Source organism: Populus euphratica, unplaced genomic scaffold (assembly GCF_000495115.2).
Source record: "Populus euphratica unplaced genomic scaffold, PopEup_1.0 scaffold1653.1, whole genome shotgun sequence".
NCBI lineage: Eukaryota > Viridiplantae > Streptophyta > Magnoliopsida > Malpighiales > Salicaceae > Populus > Populus euphratica.
The window spans coordinates 4,658-24,902 of NW_011501514.1; the positions used below are offsets into that span (position 1 = coordinate 4,658).

Genomic DNA, 20,245 nt, shown 5'->3' on the forward strand with positions numbered 1-20,245 from the left:
CAAGATCATGCTTTTGCTTTCTCTTTTTGTAATGCTTAAGTTTTATTTTTATTAATATCTTATTTATGCCTTTCGATTCCTTTCCTTTACTTAGTTAACTTTTATCTTATTTATTTTTCTTTCTTTCATTATGTTTAACTAAGTTTATTATGTCAAGGTGAAAAGGTTACACTAATGGTGTAAGAATAAATATAGTGTAAACTTAATATGAACTTTATTTTTTGATACTAACATGTTTTATATTTGTTATCTTGTTCACTCTTTAATACTATGCTTGTTAAATGACTAATCTGGATTTATATTGTATAACACTTGATACATCAAATGTTTGGCACTTTCATAGAATAAACTGTATGGTATAACCGACATCTGTGCTATGAAAAGAACTTGATTTATTGTTAACATAAGTTATAATCATGAATGCCTAATGGGATTTACAAGTATTAGCATTAATCAAATAAGATAACTAATGTAATCATATTAACAATTTATAATTTAATCGGAACCTCCTTTGTGTGTGGTTTTCAATTGAATAACAAGAGTTTATACTATATTTATTTGACATATCATTAGTGGATCATCTAACCCTGATATTTGTTATTATCATTGTTTTAATCTTTATGTTAATCTTCCATCTCAAAGTTCTCATTAACTTTTTCTTCTTCTTCTACTACTACTACTACTATTATTGTTATTGTTGTTGTTGTTGTTGTTGTTGTTGTTGTATTATTGTTATTTATAATTTATACAATTAAACTCCCTGTGGTTCGACCGTTATCTTGCCGGATTATTTATTACTTCGATACTCCTACACTTGGGAGAAGACATCAATCTTTTGGTCGTGTTAAAAGGCTAATTTAGGGCTGAATTTAAGCATCATATGAAGATACAAATATACCTATTATTTGGGTTAAGATTAACATTGAAATCTTGAGTGTTTAATGGTTAAAGTCAACTCATTAAACCAACAATTCAGATCATAAGATCGAGATAAATTTATAAAAAAATAAATAAAAAAATATAAAATCCCACTTCCAACAAATCTAGTATTGAAGATTGAAATTAAAAAAAAATTAAATCTATAAGACTATTAAATAACCCACCCAAAAGAAAATCATAAAAATTACAATTTTTTTTTCAAAGCAGTTTAATATTGAAAGATTAAATTAAAAAAATAAATAAATAAATAAATAAATAAAATTTAATTGTTGTAAGATCAAATTAAAAAAAAAACAAAAAAAACTATTATAATGATTAGTTTTTTATGGAGAAATTTTATGAAATTCAAGCTATAACTATTAACTAGTGGCTTTCTATATATTACATATTGGTCCTATCAACTAATATGACAATTCATCAACATATTCCATGCCACAAATTCTCATTAAAAAAAAAGAGTTTGTTTAACTTTCTCTTTTTTCTTCTCTTTCATATTAAAAAAAATACCGAAGTAAAATTAAAATAATTCTCTTCAACTTTTTCTATTTTCATTTCGTTTCTTCTATTGGCAAATCCCAAGTGAGGTGAGGAGAGAATTAAAAGAGTAGAAATGTAGATGTCAAGAATACAAAAAGCTAGAAAAGGGAGTTATTATGAAAAGGTAGTTTGGAATTGCTAGAAAATAGAAAAAAAGAAAAGGTTCCAGACAATATCTGATTTGTAGGGTAAAATCCATGTTATATAAAGTGATAAAGAAGAAGGTTAGACGTAGGGACCGCAAAAGTATAGCCTTCTCTTTAACGTCCCCAATATTTTGATTACGAAGGAAGTAAGGCAGCTGATTCAAGTGAGCTTTATTCAATTTCTAATATTATAAATAGGCATGACAAATATGGAACAAAGACACACAACCCAAAGAATCTTCTCCACTTCTTCCCCATAACCCAAAGAATCCATTGCTGATCAAAATGGCATCAGGCCTTCCCCTCAGGCACCCTGCCCAAGGTTTTAATGCGAGCCAGCAACTGATCAAGAGTGACCGCGGCAGCATGCTAACAATGTCTGATGACAATGTGATGATGAAACAAATTGTAGGAACTCACGCTCCTGATGGCCGAGAGGTTGATGTCAAACCTCTTCTCCTCCTTGTAGAAGACATCCTCAAACGTGCCACCCTGCAAATCGACTCCTCTCTGACGGTATACTACTAAAACTCATCCTTGGAAATTAATCTGTATATCAACTTAACTCAATTATTTTTTGTTCTTTTTATGTTCCTGATCACTTATGATAACGCAGACTTCCCAGGCCCAGGCTGAAATGGAGGACAAGACATACCATGTCAATTTCGTTTCAATGCTCGATGCACTGTCGTATACTATAGATAGAATTTCCAGCGAGGTTATACAATGTCTTCAAATTCTAATATATGATATATGGGCATTCACCTAAAGAATCGATGACAAATTTTTAAATTTCGCGGTTTTAATTTTGATGCAGATTGCCTACAAGGCACTGGGTGGGACAGATGCCCACGCAACAACTGTCTCACTTTTCAACATGCTAACAAGCTATTCCTGGGATGCCAAGCTTGTGCTCACCTTGGCAGCTTTTGCTTTGAATTATGGAGAATTCTGGCTGCTTGCCCAGATTTCCTCATCAAACCAACTTGCCAAATCCATGGCAATCCTCAAGCAACTGCCCAGCATTATGGAACACTCAGGGCCCTTGAAGCCTCGCTTCGATGCCATCAACAATCTGATCAAGGTCATGATGGACGTGGCTAGGTGCGTCGTTGAGTTCAAGGACCTACCGCCAGCTTACATTTCTAATGAAGTACCAGCATTGTCCACAGCCATGGCCCATATCCCTACTGCTGTCTACTGGACCATAAGAAGTGTTGTGGCTTGTGCGGCTCAGATTACTAGCCTCACTACCATGGGACACGAGTATGCTTTTCTAGTCGACCATCTTTAATTAATTGAGCCATATATTACATGATGCGTGTATTCCTTGTAACATTCTCCTTCACTTATTCCAGGTTTTCTATATCAACCACTGACGCATGGGAGCTATCCACCTTGGCTCACAAACTCAGCTACATACTTGACCATCTCAGGAAGCAATTGGATACTTGCTATCAATACATAGGTCTGCACCTCAGCAACGTTTTTATTATGCTATCATGTGTTGGATAGGTAGTAAGAAAACAGGAAATTATTGTAGGAAGATAGATCGGGAAAGCTTATAAAACCAATGGTGTTTGATGCAGATGAAAAGAGGAATGTCGAATCCTTTCAAATGCTAAAGAATCTCTTTGAAATGATCCACATTGACAATATGAAGGTCCTAAAGGCCCTGATTTATGCCAAGGATGATATCCAGCCACTTATAGATGGTTCTTCCAAGAAAAGAGTTCGCTCTTCTACCATTTCTTCTATTTATGTTATCAATCTATTGTAAAACCTTTCTCAAACTTCCTTTTGAATTTAACAGGTCCATCTTGATGTGCTAAGACGGAAAAATGTGCTACTGCTCATTTCTGGCCTCGAAATGTCAACCGATGAGCTTTCAATTCTTGAACAGATATACAATGAATCCAGGCATCACGGACCTAGGCTGGATAGTCAGTATGAGGTGGTTTGGGTCCCAATTGTGGACCGTTCAGTCCAGTGGAATGATCCAATGAAGGAAAAATTTGAAAGCATGCAGTCTTCAATGCCATGGTTCACAGTGTACCACCCTTTACTGATTGAGAAGGCAGTCATTAGGTTCATCAAGGAGGTGTGGCACTTCCGGAACAAACCTATTCTTGTGGTGCTTGATCCTCAAGGCAAGGTGGTTTGCCCAAATGCACTCCACATGATGTGGATTTGGGGAAGCAATGCCTTCCCTTTCACTAGCTTGAGAGAGGAATCTCTCTGGAAGGATGAGACATGGAGGCTTGAGCTTCTAGTTGATGGCATTGACCCAGTGATTCTTAATTGGGTAAATTCATTATAGAATCAATCCAAATATACATACATTATACGTGTGTGTGTGTAATCGTGTTGACATTTGATTCAATATTAATGTTTTTGGTCATCAGATCAACGAAGGAAAGTACATTTTCTTGTACGGAGGAGACGACGATGAATGGGTGAGGAAGTTCACAAGCAGCGCACGTGCTGTGGCGCAGGCAGCCCGCATTCCCCTGGAGATCGTTTATGTGGGGAAGAGCAGCAAAAGGGAGAAAATCCGGCGAGTCATAGCGACAATCACCGTGGAGAAGCTCAGTTATGTCTGGCAAGACCTTACCATGATGTGGTTCTTTTGGACCAGGCTAGAGAGCATGCTGTACTCCAAGATTCAGTTAGGCAAGCTTGATGACCATGATCCTATGATGCAAGAAATCAAGAAATTGCTTAGCTACGGCAGAGAAGGTGGATGGGCTGTGCTTAGCAAGGGGTCTAATGTTGTGGTCAACGGTCACAAGACCACAGTTTTGCAAACATTGCTTGAGTATGACTTGTGGAAGGAACAAGTGCCTGTCAAGGGCTTTGATATGGCCTTCCAAGATCACCACTTCCAGCTCCGCGGCATTGCTCGTCCTTGCTGCCGTTTTGATTTCCCAATGACTACGGGTAGGATCCCTGAGACCATGAAATGCCCAGAGTGCAACAGCGCCATGGAGAAATTCTCCACATTCCTTTGCTGCCATGATGAGGTCATACCAGACGAGCTCTCCAAGTAAATGATCAACAGCTACGCTTCCTTGGAGCTCATACTGGCACTAAATAATATTGTTGAGCGCGCTCTTTTCTTTCTTTTCTATTTTAAAGCGTTGTGAGGCATGACGCCCAGCGATGGCGCGCAGTCTTTTGACCTTGCATTTGATATTCCACACCATAAAATAAATTTTAGTATATTCTACGTTGTGGAGGCTTCCACAGTTCCTGGCTTCTTTTTCTCTAACTGCACACATACATTTTGTACAGCTTCGTAGCTAGCCTTCACCTAAAAGAGTCAACAGCAGTGTGAACCTAAAAAAAATTATTGAAAGATTAAAAGCAAAAATAATTTTCCAAAGTTCTATTTGCACTGAAAAAGATTGTTAAAGGAAAAAAAATATTTTCTCGAAAAATAAAAAAAAAAAATATATATATATATATATATATATTGTATAACGGTGAAAGCTAGGAAAAATAATCTACCTACTTTGTGTTTTGTTTTTCATTTGGATCACAGTTTTTTTCTCAATAAAAACTCTAAATCATCACTCTCCTATTGAAACATTACATATTTTCAAAAGAAAATGCCTCAAAACTTACTTCGAGATAGGTCTTTTTGTGCTAATAGTACTTTCTTTATTTTTTTTTATATTTTTTTGTAAACTAATAGTCAAAGTCTAATGAAAAATCACATCAAATATATTATAGAACTTACAAGTTTCTAATGAAAAAAAAAAACTTTGAAGAGTGTAATGTCAAATTCATAGATAAAACTTATAAGCTACTCCAAAATTGCTATTTACAAATGTAATCATTGTTTAAATTTTTCAGTTGTATATTATGGTAAACTTTATTTATATGATTTTTTATTTCCATATCTAATAGAAAATTTGACAAGAAAAATGTCCTAGTGTATACTAATAGAATTGTAATGAGAAAATAAAGCATAAACTCCATAACTTGGAACTTTTACAAATGTAATCACCCATGGCATTAACTTTGTGGTAAAGTATGTTCATAATTATATTGATAAAAAAAATTTAAACTATGTTCATAAATATGTCGATAAAAATTTTTACTTGGTATATATCAAGGAAATTATGAAGGAAATTAGAGTGGGATTCCAAAAAATCAAATTATACTGCTCGTATTTGTACCAATAGAATGACTGACAAAATAATTTTATAGTTTGTTTTGTCAGTAATATTTAGTTTGTGATCTCGTGATCAATCCTCTTCTCCCCCTCCTCCATTTCTTCATTTTTCTTATGTATTTTTTTTGCAACAAATAGCTACGTCCTTGATTAGTACTTAAAAATATATTTTTATAAAGGTTTGATATTAACATTTTGCAATTGAAGTATTAATAACTCTTTAACTAAAATATATTTTATAATAACAAGTCTGATACTATAAGATACCTTTAATTTATTGTAAATGTTCATCTTAAATGAAGGTCTATCACATAAATCAAAGGATTGATTGATAAGTTTAACTACTGACATTGAGAAGACAAAGAGAGGGTGAAGCTTAGAAAAGAAATGGTGGGTAAGTCTAAACTAGAACACTGTTCGATAATTGGATCATAAATAGAGCTATAAAACTTGAATTTAGGTCTGCTTTATATGAATGGAATGCTAAGACATAGGTCTAAAACTTTCATGTGGAAGACAAGACTCAATTTTACTGTTTGGAAGTCCAAATCTTACCAATAATAGAGAAGTTTGAATCTATCTTGCAATCTAGATATTGTTTAGTGTTCAACTCATATCTCGAGTTTTAGAAGTTTAAATGACCTCAATTTTATTTCCTAAAAATCTAACTCTTTTTAAATTCTGACATTATCAATGACATTTTATTCAAACAAGAAGATAAGAATTGTCATCAAGTTAAAAGTTAGTCATCCACTCATCAATTAGTCATCAATCATTTGTTTCTAATTTTGGCCTATAAAAGAGGCATTTTCCATGCATTTAAGCATTTTGATTTTCAGATCAAGACCATGTTCTTGCTCTTTCTCTATATATTTTTGTAATGTTTAAGTTTTGCTTAAGGTTAACATTCTTGGGTTGAAATATATATATATATATATATATATATATATATATATAACTTAAACATAATACATTTTTAACTCATATAACGAGCTTTCGGTTAATAACTCCTAAACTAGTTAGTCTTTGGGCATTAGGTATTGAGACACCCCTACGAGTTTAGTAACTCATGTTGCTAATAATGATACATAAATAGTGCAATATTTAATTGCCTTAAATTTTTTTCCTCAACACATGGAACAAGTGTTTGGCCAATAGCTCTAAAATCAGTCGAATTTAGAGTATTAGGTGTTAAAACACCCCTTCGTGCTTAATTATTTAGGTTAAGAAAGCTACGAAACCAAACTTATTTATATTTTAATTATCGTTATTTTTTATTTTTTATTTTTTACAAATTATATATTATCCATTTTCTTTAGTTGTTACCTTTAATAAAAGAACAAAACAATATAATAATCCAATGTGCAACCCACAATCATATATTAAAGTGTGTGTGAAAATGAAGATTAAAGAATACTTGTTAAATGAGTAAATGAGCAGAATCAATTGATACTAATGTAAGAGTTTGTAAACTTGACTATTTCAAGAGAAGTATGTGATAGACCTTTTTATGAATATTGCAAACAACTATTGGAAAATATTTACTAAGATGCATCTTAATAATCAATAAAATTCTCCCTTACTCTATCATCCTAGTAATAACAATTTTGTCAATTAGTTTTATTAAAAACAAAAGTAGTTAGTTTTTTTTACTACTACCCTCTTCCCCCAACCACAATGAGACATTGTCCTCAATGTTCTAAGATAGAAAGATAGAGTATAGAAGACATTATCTGAAATAAAAACTACTGACAAACTTAAACAAATATAAAAACAACAAAACACAAAATAATATACTATCAAGAAAACCAAAAGATACAAGAATTCACAAACGAAGGCTCAAATCCAATCTAATCTTTTTACGGCTTTTTTTAATTAACAAATTTATGCGACTCATTAAGGGATCAATTACAGGAGTGAAAGATTGTAGTTGGTCAATCAATTATTCAGTAGTAGTAGAAGAGATTCTGATTTGTCATGCTGAAGATATTAGAAATTCTTGTTCCACAACATGATCAAGAAAAAACAATAATTTATCATAAAAAACCATTAACATTTAACAAACCTATAGGTTTATATAGAATGTGCAGTTGGACCCAAGAGGAAATATAAAAGACCTCTTCCAATGTGCTTGATTAGTACTTAAAAGTACATTTTTTATCGAAATTTTATATCATCATTTTGCACTTGAAGTATCAATAACTCCTTAATTAAAACATGCTTTATAATAACATATATAATAATATAAGATACCTTTAATTTATGCTAAATGTTTATTTTAAATGTAGGCCTATCACATAAATAAAATGATTGATTAACTAATTTAAGAACTAAAATTGAAAGGACAAAGAGATGGCCAAACTTAGAAAAGAGATGCTGGTGGAGTCCAAACTAGAACACTATTCGGTAATTAGATCCTATCTAGAGCTGTAGATCTCAGATTTAAGTCTACTTTATATGGCTGGAAAGGTAAGACATAGACCTACAACTTTCATATAGAGCCTAAGACTTAAAAAGACTATTTTTAAGTCCAAATTTTAGTAACAATAAAGAAGTCTGAATCTATCCTCCAGCCTAAGCACTGTTCAATGTTAGGCCCATATCTATAGTTCTAGAAGTTCAAATGACCTCAATGTTTTCGTTAAGAATGCTGAGACAATTTCTTACAATTTTCATGTTTTCAAGTGGTTCCAATTTTGACGTTATCAATGATGTTTTTGCCAAACAAGAGAAGATAAAGATTATCACCAAGTCAAGAGTTGATCACCCACTCATCAATTAGTCATCAAATCATTAGTTCCCAATTTTGGCCTATAAAAGGAGGCATTTGCCATGCATTTAGGAATCTTGGTTTCCACATCAAGATCATGCTCTTCCTTTCTCTCTTTATATTTTTTTGGTATTGCTTATGCTTTGTTTTCATTAATATCAAGTTTAAGCCTTTCATTTCTTTTCCATTACTTAATTAACTTTTATCTTATTTATGTTCTTGTTTTGTTTATTTATTTTTCTTTCTTTCATTATGTTTAGATAAGTTTATTATGTCAAGGTGAAAAAGTTACATTAATGGTGTAAGAATAAGTATAATGTAAACTTACTATGGACTTTAATGTTTGATACTAACATATTTTATATTTGTTATCTTGTTCACTCTTTAATACTTTGCTTTTTAAATAACTACTATAGATTTATATTGTATAACACTTAGTACAACAAATACTTGGCACTCTCATAGCCCATACTATATGGTATAACCGACACCATAATCTAATAAAATAGCTAATGAGATCATGTTAACAATTCATAATCTGATTGGAACCTCCTTTGTGTATGGTTTCCAGTTGAATAATAAGAGTTTATACTATATTTGTTTGACATATTGACACGACGAAAAGATTGATGTCTTCTCCCAAGTGTAGGAGTGTCGAAGTAATAAATAACCCGGCAAGACCGGGGTCGAACCACAGGGAGGTTAATTGTACAAATTATAGACAACAATTATAAGCAACAATAATAGCAGTAATAACAAAAACAATAACAACAATAACAACAACTATAATAATAATAGTAGTAGTAGTAGTAGCAGTAGTAGTAGTAGTACTAATAATAATAATAATAATAATAATAATAATAAAGAAAGAGAAGAAGAAGAAGATGATGAGAACTTGGAGATGGAAAATTAATGTAAGGATTAAACAATAATAATAACAAATGTCAAGGTTAGAGGTTCCACTAATGGTATATCAAACAAGTATAGTATAAACTCTTATTATTGAATTGGAAACCACACACAAAGGAGGTTCCAATCATATTATATATTGTATTAAACAATAATAATAACAAATGTCAAGGTTAGAGGTTCCACTAATGGTATATCAAGCAAGTATAGTATAAACTCTTATTATTGAATTGGAAACCACACACAAAGGAGTTTCCAATCAGATTATATATTATTAACATGATTACATTAGTCATCTTATTCAATTAATGCTAATACTTGTAAATCTCGTCAAGCATTCATGATTATAACTTATGTTAACAACAAATCAAGTTCCTTTCATAACTCAGGTGTCGGTTATACCATACATTATGGGCTATGAAAGTGTCAAGCATTTGTTGTACCAAGTGTTATACAACATAAATCAAGATTAGTCATTTAACAAGCAAAGTATTAAAGAGTGAACAAGATAACAAATATAAAACATGTTAGTATCAAACATTAAAGTCCATATTAAGTTTACATTATACTTATTCTTACACCATTAGTGTAACCTTTTCACCTTGACATAATTAACTTAGCTAGACATAATGAAAGAAAGAAAAATAGATAAACAAAATAAGAACATAAAAGCTAACTAAGTAAAGGAAAGGAAATGAAAGGCATAAACTTAATATTAATGAAAGCAAAGCATAAACATTACAAAAAATACAAAGAGAGAAAGGAAGAGCATGATATTGATCTGAACACCAAGATGCCTAAATGCATGGCAAATGCCTCCTTTTATAGGCCAAAATTAGGAACTATTGATTTGATGACTAATTGATAAGTGGGTGGCCAACTTTTGACTTGGTTACAATCCTTATCTTTTCTTGTCTGCCCAAAACGTCATTGATAACGTCAACATTGGAGCTAGTTGCAAACATAAAAGTTGTAGGCAATTGTCTCAGCTTTCGTGTGTAAAACATTCAGCTCATTTGGACTTCTAGAACTTCATATATGGCTAAAATACCGAATAGTGCTCGGGCTGGAAGACAGATTCGGGGTTCTTTGTTGTTACTACAATTCGGACTTGATAATGGCCTTTCTAGATCTTGGGCTCCATATGAAAGTTGGAGGCCTATGTCTTACCTTTCCATCCATATAAATTGGACCTAAATCTGAGATATATAGCTCTAGATATGACCCAATTACCGAACAGTGTTCTGGTTTAGATCGCACCGACATCTCTTTTCTAAGTTTGGCTATCTCTTTGCCTTTGCAATTTAAGTTCTTAAAGTTATCAATCAATATTTTCATTTATGTGATAGGCCTGAATTTAAAATGAACATTTACCATAAATTAAAGGTATCTTATTGCTTGACCGTTTTTTATGATCGGCTTGTTTTAACTCGCAAGTGCACGAGTGTGCGATGTAGCATTTAACTCGGTAAGATCGAGGTCATATCCACAGAGAGCTAGATCTGGAAATTAAGTTAAGTAACAAAAAAAAATCAAGAGAAATTAAATTAACAATAACTTGGTTGAAAATAATTGATGGATTTGTTTTCAAAGATAAAAAAAAAAAATGTAAATAGATTTTAAATGACAAGAAAAAGTAAGTCTTGGTCCAAATCAATTTTAATGGTGATGTATTGGTGATTTCTTCAACATATATAAGATAACTCAACCTAATCTCAACGATGGTGATATTAGATCAGAAGATATTACAATGAAGATTAGAAAGATGAAGATTGATTATTGCTTAAGAATGAACAAGTACTTTCATATTAAGTAAGACATTAAATCAAGCAATCTCTATACCAAAACTAAAGTTTGTGCATAAAAATTCAAGATTATAACATTACCTAAATGATTTCTAAAATTTCTTTACAATAATAAATCATTCATAAAGAAAATAAGAAGATAAACATTAAGATTCATTCATATCCTAAAGAACTTACCTCAATCACCATTATCCTTGATTTGGATCCAAGAAAGAGTTTAGCCAACCATGATTATATATAAGAACACTTCAATAAACATGAAAGAACTTGAATCCAACTGAAAAAATAAGTTTTACAAACTAAAGAACCGAAATCTATAAAGAAAAACACAATACAATTTCAGAAAAAATTCGGACACAAATCTGACTCTAACTTTGGACAGCATTTCGACCCTGTGCTTGCCTTCTTGGATCAATGGATTACCCAAAATAAGTCAATTGTTATTTGTTGTGTGGACATGTAAGATCATGGATTGTGTTTGGGTTGATTTGAAGGTTGATTTGGGGTTGATTTAGGGCTGATTTGGGGCTGATTTTGGGCTAAATTTGAGCATCAAATAAGTATACAAATGTACTTATTATTTGGGCTAAGATTGACATTGAAACCTTGAGTGTTTAATGGTTGAAGTTTGCACACAACATAAGGCAAGTTTGGGCTTGAAATAAATCATATGATATTCTTTTCTAGAATTGGAATAGAATTGATTTTTGGGACAAATTTGGAGCACTTATTTGAACCAAGATTTGCTTCAATCTTCAACTAAATGTCTCTTCAATTCTTTGTTCTGAATTCCGACGTTGAATTTTCTGAATTAATTCATTTAAGCTCCGAAAACCTATCGAAACATTAAAACAAACTTCATTACTAAAAAACACATCAATTATTATAAAACAACCAAATAAAAAACAATAAATACATATGTAAAATAAGAGACTTAATGACACTTTTGATGCACAATCACACCCCCCAACTTAGATTTTGCTAGTCCTCAAGCAAAACAAAACATAAAACCTTTAAAATAACAATAATAATAATAGCGACCATAATTAGGCTCGATTCATCACACTTGAAGGACCTATCATGCAAATATTGGTATCTTTAACTTAGTGTACACAATAGCAAATAAAGAAAAATAAGCATACTCACATTCTCTAAATCAAACATCCATACAAAATTTCCAAATTCAGTCATATTTATTGTGCAACCAACATAATTGATTCATATGAAAACTCAACTTGTAATCTTCCATTCTCACCAACACAAACAAGGTAGCAAACTAGAGAAATATCTATATATATTTTTTTCTTTTTTTCTTTTTTTTTTTTGAAGATATGATTTATTCTTTGTCTTTAAGTTGTCACTTCCCTTTTGACGCGAATACAAACATTTGTGATGAATGCACCCGGTTACTCACAAAGTCACAAACTTAAAGTGCTTTGCATACTCATATTTCAAGCTGCTGTTTGACATAAAGATAAACATTTCTGATGAATACCCCTAGTTACTAAGCAACTCAAAACATTGGAGTAGATAGAACTTTGTATACATTTATTTATTTATGTAATGATTATTACTCTATTTACTTAAACCTTGTTTAGGACTAGATCAAAAGAGATAATCACAAGGAAAGCATCATACTCATCTTTCATGCATATTCACACAACTCACACAACTTTTACAAGGAAAGATGTACTTCAGTAATCTAAAAAAAAAGTATGCTATATCTTGCTTTATAAGATATTATCTATCCCAAATTAAAGCATGCAATGTTCAACACAATAATGAATCCAAAAAGGTAATGATGATCCTAAACAAGTCTCATTCACATACAAATGCAAGTATTTTTTTTTAACAAGCATGGTTATCTCAAGCATTCAACATAATGAAATATCTAAAATTAAGCTTTACATTATCCTCAATGTAAAAGAGAAAGAGAAGAAAAGTATAAAGATTAGAAAATTGTTACTCCCCTTCTGTTTTCAAGGATGAATGTCTGATTGAATTGGGCATGAGCTGACTTCTTGCTTGATTTTTTTTTAACCTGCATATCACAACTAAAAGAAAACATAAAAGAAAACATTGATGTTTTTTTTAATTTTTTTTTAAATAAAGAACCTCACACCCCCCAACTTAAAATAATGCATTGTCCCGAATGCATGAACAAGAAAATATAAGAGATGGAAGAAAGAAGAAAAAAAATGAAAATGAAAATAAAAATAAAAATAAAAATAAAATAAAAATAAAAACTCATTACTTTTGATACTACAATGGTATTGGATCTTCAAGATCCAATGTCTCAACTTCAGCCACAACATTTTCAAGATAAAGTTTCAATCGATGACCATTTACTTTGAAAATATTTCCATTCTTGGGATTTTCTACCTCAAATGCACCATGCTCAGAGATGGATTTAATCACAAATGGACCAATCCATTTTCTCCTCAACTTCCCAGGAAAGAGATGTAATCGTGAATTATACAAGAAAACCTTTTGACCAACATGAAAGGATTTTCTAAGAATATGTTTATCATGCAAAGTTTTCATCTTATGTTTTGAAATTTTTGCATTTTCAAATGCATCATTTCTCAGCTCCTCTAATTCATCCAATTGAAGCTTTCTATTTTTGCCAACCTCGTTTTCATTGTCATTGAATTGCCGAATGGCCCAATATGCACGGTGCTCAATCTCAACAGGGAGATGATAAGGCTTTCCATAAACTAGCCTATAAGGAGACATTCCTAAAGAGGTCTTATAAGCAGTGCGATATGCCCACAAAGCATCAACTAGTCGTAGGGACCAATCTTTACAGTTTGGATTGACTATGTTCTCTAAAATGTTCTTGATCTCCTTATTTGCCAACTCAGCTTGGCCACTAGTCTGTGGGTGATAGGGGGTACTGACCTTGTGAATTACACCATAATTTCTCATCAAAATCCTAACGGGCTTGTTACAAAAATGTTTTCCCCCATCACTAATCATAGCCCGAGGCATGCCAAAACGAGAGAAAATATTTTCTTTCAAGAATTTGACCACAACTCGATGGTCATTAGTTCGAGATGCAATGGCCTCCACCCATTTAGACACATAATCAACAGCTACAAAGATGAATTGGTAACCAAATGAACTTGGAAAAGGTCCCATGAAATCAATCCCCCAACAATCAAATATTTCCAAAACAAGGATGGGGTTAAGAGGCATCATGTTACGCCTAGTGAGGCTACCTAGTCGTTGGCATCGGTCACATGCAACACAAAAGGCATGAACATCTTTAAACATGGTAGGCCAATAAAAACCACACTGCAAGATTTTGGCAATGGTTTTCTTGGAAGAGAAATGTCCACCACAAGCTAATGCATGACAAAAATTAATGACCCTTGGAATTTCATGATCAGGGATGCACCGCCTAATAATTTGGTCAAGACAATATTTAAATAGGTAGGGGTCATCCCAAAAAAAGGTGCGCACATTGCGCAAGAATTTTTGTTTGTCAAGTTTAGACCAATGAGAAGGAATCTGACTTGTGGCTAGGTAATTTGCTATGTCAGCATACCATGGAGAACCAATGTAAGAGACAGTACCTGCACAAAATAAATTTTCATCAGCAAAGAGTTCATTTATTGGAGATTCATCAATTATGGTCTTATAGCTTGAAAGACGAGACAAATGATCAGCCACTACATTCTCTACTCCCTTTTTATCTCGAATTTCAATGTTAAACTCTTGGAGTAGGAGGATCCATCGAATCAAACATGGTTTGGCATCTTGTTTTGTGAGCAAATATTTCAATGCTGCATGATCAGTGAAAACAATAACAAGAGATCCAACCAAATAAGACCTAAACTTGTCTAATACAAAGACCACAGCTAAGAGTTCTTTTTCAGTTGTAGTGTAATTCAATTGAGTATCATTCAAAGTCTTGCTAGCATAATATATGACATGAGGTTTCTTGTCTTTTCTTTGCCCTAAAACAGCCCCAACCGCAAAATCACTAGCATCACACATCAGTTCAAATGGTAAAGACCAATCAGGAGCTTGCATGATTGGTGCAGTTGTCAACAACCCTTTAAGCTTTTCAAAAGCTTCTTGACATTTTGATGTCCAATCAAATGGGACATCTTGTGACAACAAGTTCCATAATGGTTTGGCAATGGTACTAAAAGAATGAATGAATCTTCGATAAAAACTAGCATGTCCTAAAAAGGATCTCACATCTTTCACAGTCTTAGGGGTAGTTAATTTTTGAATGACTTCCACTTTTGACTTATCTACCTCTATCCCTTTTGAAGAGACAATGTGACCTAAAACAATGCCATGTGTCACCATAAAATGACACTTCTCCCAATTGAGTACAAGATTGCTCTCTTCACACCTTTCAAGAACTTTTTCTAGATTCATTGGACACAATTCATAAGAATCCCTATAAATTGAAAAATCATCCATGAAAACTTCCAAAAAAATTTTCACCATGTCACTAAAGATACTCATCATACACCTTTGAAAAGTGGCTGGTGCATTACACAAACCAAATGGCATTCTTCTATAAGAATAGGTACCAAAAGGACAAGTGAAAGTGGTTTTTTCTTGGTCTTCTAAAGAAATCTCAATTTGGTTGTAACTTGAGTATCAGTCCAGAAAACAATAGAAAGCTCTTCCAGCTACTCTTTCAAGCACTTGGTCTAAAAATGGAAGCGGAAAATGGTCCTTCCTAGTCACCATGTTCAATTTACGATAATCAATGCACATACGCCATCCAGTTTGGATTCTAGTCGGTACCAGCTCATTATTTTCATTCTTCACTACCGTGACTCCAGATTTTTTTGGGACAACTTGGGTTGGACTAACCCATTTTGAGTTTGCAATAGGGTAAATGATACCTGCATCAAGTAGCTTAAGCACTTCACCTCTCACTACTTCCTTCATGTTTTGGTTCAATCGTCTTTGTATTTGCCTCACAGATTTAGCCTCTTCTTCAAGATAGATTCTATGTGTACATAAAAGAGGGCTAATTCCTTTCAAGTCAGTAATTTTCCACCCAATTGCTTTCTTGTGTTTTCTCACCACTCTCAAAAGTTTTTGTTCTTGCTCTATGCTAAGTTTTGATGAGATCACAATAGGATATGATTCATCTTCCCCTAGAAATGCATACTTAAGATCACTCGGTAAAGGCTTCCTTTCTAGTTTATCAGGCTGGACAAGAGATTCCTCAACTTTCACTTGGGGTGAAATCAAAGGCTCAAATGATGGGGTCCATTGACCTATTGACATAATAGGCATTGGATCTAGATAAGTCTCGAGTTCTCTTAGTTCCTCATCAACACACTCCAAAGAACAAAATCTTTCATCATGAATTAAAGTTCTCTCCAATGGATCCTTGATCCACACTCTCTCAAAGTGTTCTTGACAAACTTTTGGATCAAATCTACCTCTCTAATGTCCTCATGTTCCCTAATTTGTTTGGAGACATTGAATATATTCATCTCCACAGTCATATTGCCAAAAGACAATTTCATTACCCCATTCCTACAGTTAATTAAGGCATTGGATGTAGCTAGGAAAGGTCTCCCTAAAATGACTGGGATTGGAGCATTAGAACCTTGAATTGGTGCGGTGTCTAACACTACAAAATCAACAGGAAAGTAGAATTTATCTACTTGGACCAACACATCCTTAACGATACCCCTAGGAATCTTGATTGACCTATCAGCTAATTGAAGGGTGATTCGAGTAGGCTTGATTTCTCCTAAACCTAATTGTTCGTAAACAATGTAGGGTATTAAATTCACACTTGCTCCTAAATCCAACAAAGCTTGATCTATCTTATGACTTCCAATAATGCATGAAATGGTAGGACAACCAGGATCTTTGTATTTGGGAGGGGTCTTAAACTGGATGATGGCACTAGCATGTTCAGTTAGAAAGGCTCTTTCTTTCACATTCAATCTCCTTTTGACTGTGCATAAATCCTTAAGAAACTTTGCATAAGATGGAACTTGTTTAATTGCATCAAGGAGTGGAATATTGACTTTCACTTGTTTGAACAATTCATAGATTTCTGAGTTCATAAGATCTTGTTTAGGTTTCCCTAACCTTTGTGGAAATGGTGCTCTAGGAACAAATTCTAAGTCACTTATTTTGACTTCGATTTTTCTTGAATCATCTCCTTTCTCACTCATCTCTTTCTCATTTAGCTCACCTTCTTTATCTCTCAAACTCTCATTTGTCACTTGTGTTTTGATTCCCTCTTCACTTTCCCTAGATTTCTCCTTCACAATACCTTTAGGAATCCTAAAACCTACACCTTTGTCAACAATCTTTCCACTTCTAAGGGTAGTGATGGCTTGGACTTGTTCATGGTTTGAAGGTTCACTAGGTGAGGATTCACTCATGTGTACCTGACCTCTAGGATTGGGCATTGGTTGAGCTGGGATTTTTCCCTTCTCTTGAATGCTTAGTGATTGAGTCAACTTAGTTAGTTGACTTCGAATGTCATCTAAGGTCCTATTGGTCTGGTCTTGGAATTTGTAAACTTGGTTGTTGATTCCTCCTTGTGTTTGCATGAATTGTTGAAGAGTATCCTTTAAGGATCTCTTATGAGGTGGTTGGTATGTGTTATGTGTGGGAGCATGAAATGGTTGGGGTGGAGGTTGAAATGTTTGAGGTACTGAAGAGCCCTCATTTCTCCATCCAAAATTTGGGTGGTTCCTCCATCCAGGATTATAGGTCTCAGAGTAGGGATTGCCTACTTGGTTTGGAAATGGCTTTCTAACATTACTTGAATCAGAAGTTTGGCCATATAGCACTTCCTTGAAGGCTGGAATGGTAGGACACTCGGTTGTCCTATGCCCTTTGCTTTCACAAACAACACAACTTTCCTCTTGTTATTCACTTATGACATGCACTTTTTTAATCTCAAGAGACTCTACTTTCCTAGCCAATGAGGCTAATCTAGCATTGAGGTCATCAGTCTCTTTCAATTGAAACTTCCCACTTGAATGAGAAATGGTGTTTCTAGACTCAACATGAACTGGGAGAGAAGTCTCCCATTTCTTTGTGTTTTTAGCCAATTGATCAAAAAAATCAAAGGCCTCACTTGGTTCTTTGTCATAAAACTCACCATTACACATGGTTGACACTAGCTTTTTAAAATTTGCGGTAAGAGAGTCATAAAAGAAACTCACTAACCTCCACATCTCAAAACCATGATGAGGGCATGCATTTAACAAGTCTTTGAACCTTTCCCAAGCTTGGTGAAATGATTCATTTGGACTACAAGAAAAATTCATCATTTGACGTTGTAAAGCTGCTGTCCTATGAGTGGGGAAGTATTTTTTCAAAAATTCAGCTTGCATTTCTCTCCATGTACCTATAGGCCTAGGACGCAAGGAGTTTAGCCAAAGCTTGGCTTTATCCTTTAGAGAGAATGGGAACAATTTAAGTCGAATGGTTTCCTCTGTACATGTTCTATCAATAAAAGTATTACATACCTCTTCAAAGTCTTTAATGTGTATGTATGGATTTTCAGAATCCATACCATGAAATGTGGGAAGAAGTTGAATCATGCCCGGTTTCAAATTGAAAGCTTGTTGGTTAAGAGGTAAGATAATACACGAAGGTGTACTTTGTCTAGCCGGGTGAAGATACTCTCTAAGAGTTCGAAAATTAGGTTGATCATTGAATTGTGGAGGTCCATTACCTTGAACACTCCCTTCACCCTCTACATCTTCAACATTAGCCATGATAAAATAATAATAATAATAATATAACAATTATATGAATATGAAAGGAAAGGAAAAAAAAATGCAAATAAAAGTAATAGCTCAAAAAATAAAAATACAACAAATTAAGAAATTCACTCATATCCTAAAGATAATTAAAAAGTAATAGCCAACTAATAAGCACTATTAACAATAATAAACATTAAAAGATAATTATAACAAGCATGAATAAACAAAAGGCGGTAATACCGGCCAAGCACTTCAAACAATAAATATATAAAAAAAAAATAAGCATAACAAAACAACAAAATAAACTGAAATAAACAAGAGGCGGTAATACCGGCCAAACACTTTAGACAATAAATAAAAACAATATCAACAAAATAAAATGAAATAAATAAGAAAAATATTAGAAACTAATAAGAGTAGACAATAAAAGAAAAATGGTTGAACCAACCAAAATCCAACAATTAATAGTCCATTCCACAATCCAATATCCAAAACGTTAAGGTAATTTTTTTTTTAGGCGGTAAAACCAGCCAATTGATTTTTTTTATATGATTTTTTTTAGTTTTCCAATAATCAAATCTAAATTTGTTACCTTTGCTTGCTAGCTCCCCGGCAACGGCGCCAAAATTGCTTGACCGCTTTTTATGATCGGCTTGTTTTAACTCGCAAGTGCACGAGTGTGCGATGTAGCAATTAACTTGGTAAGATCGAGGTCATATCCACAAAGAGCTAGATCTAGAAATTAAGCTAAGTAACAAAAAAAAAACTCAAGAGAAATTAAATTAACAATAACTTGGTTGAAAATAATTGACGGATTTGTTTTCAAAGATAAAAAAAAATGTAAATAGATTTTAAATGACAAGAAAAGTAAGTCTTGGTCCAAATCAATTTTAATGGTGATGTATTGGTGATTTCTTCAACATATATAAGATAACTCAACCTAATCTCAACGATGGTGATATTAGATCCGAAGATATTACAATGAAGATTAGAAAGATGAAGATTGATTATTGCTTAAGAATGAACAAGTACTTTCATATTAAGTAAGACATTGAATCAAGCAATCTCTATACCAAAACTAAAGTTTATGCATAAAAATTCAAGATTATAACATTACCTAAATTATTTCTAAAATTTCTTTACAATAATAAATCATTCATAAAGAAAATAAGAAGATAAACATTAAGATTCATTCATATCCTAAAGAACTTACCTCAATCACCATTATCCTTGAT

The 20,245-nt window shown here is 33.1% G+C and overlaps 1 protein-coding gene across 1 annotated transcript; it reads left to right on the plus strand.

Annotated features, from left to right (window-relative positions):
- Positions 1-1,853: 1,853 nt before the first annotated feature.
- On the plus strand, positions 1,854-4,861 carry LOC105117991 (uncharacterized). The gene is made up of 7 exons (XM_011015830.1): positions 1,854-2,138; positions 2,239-2,340; positions 2,440-2,888; positions 2,981-3,090; positions 3,212-3,354; positions 3,436-3,927; positions 4,028-4,861. Exons 1-7 carry the CDS (start codon positions 1,908-1,910, stop codon positions 4,670-4,672), a joined length of 2,172 nt encoding a protein of 723 aa, XP_011014132.1. The 5' UTR covers positions 1,854-1,907; the 3' UTR covers positions 4,673-4,861.
- Positions 4,862-20,245: the final 15,384 nt, after the last annotated feature.

Excerpts from the sequence above, each read along its gene's own strand:
- LOC105117991 (XM_011015830.1), top strand. The coding sequence starts at position 1,908 with ATGGCATCAGGCCTTCCCCTCAGGCACCCTGCCCAAGGTTTTAATGCG. Across the intron at positions 3,355-3,435 it reads ATGGTTCTTCCAAGAAAAGA|GTCCATCTTGATGTGCTAAG; the intron begins GTTCGCTCTTCT and ends TGAATTTAACAG. Across the intron at positions 3,928-4,027 it reads ACCCAGTGATTCTTAATTGG|ATCAACGAAGGAAAGTACAT; the intron begins GTAAATTCATTA and ends TTTGGTCATCAG.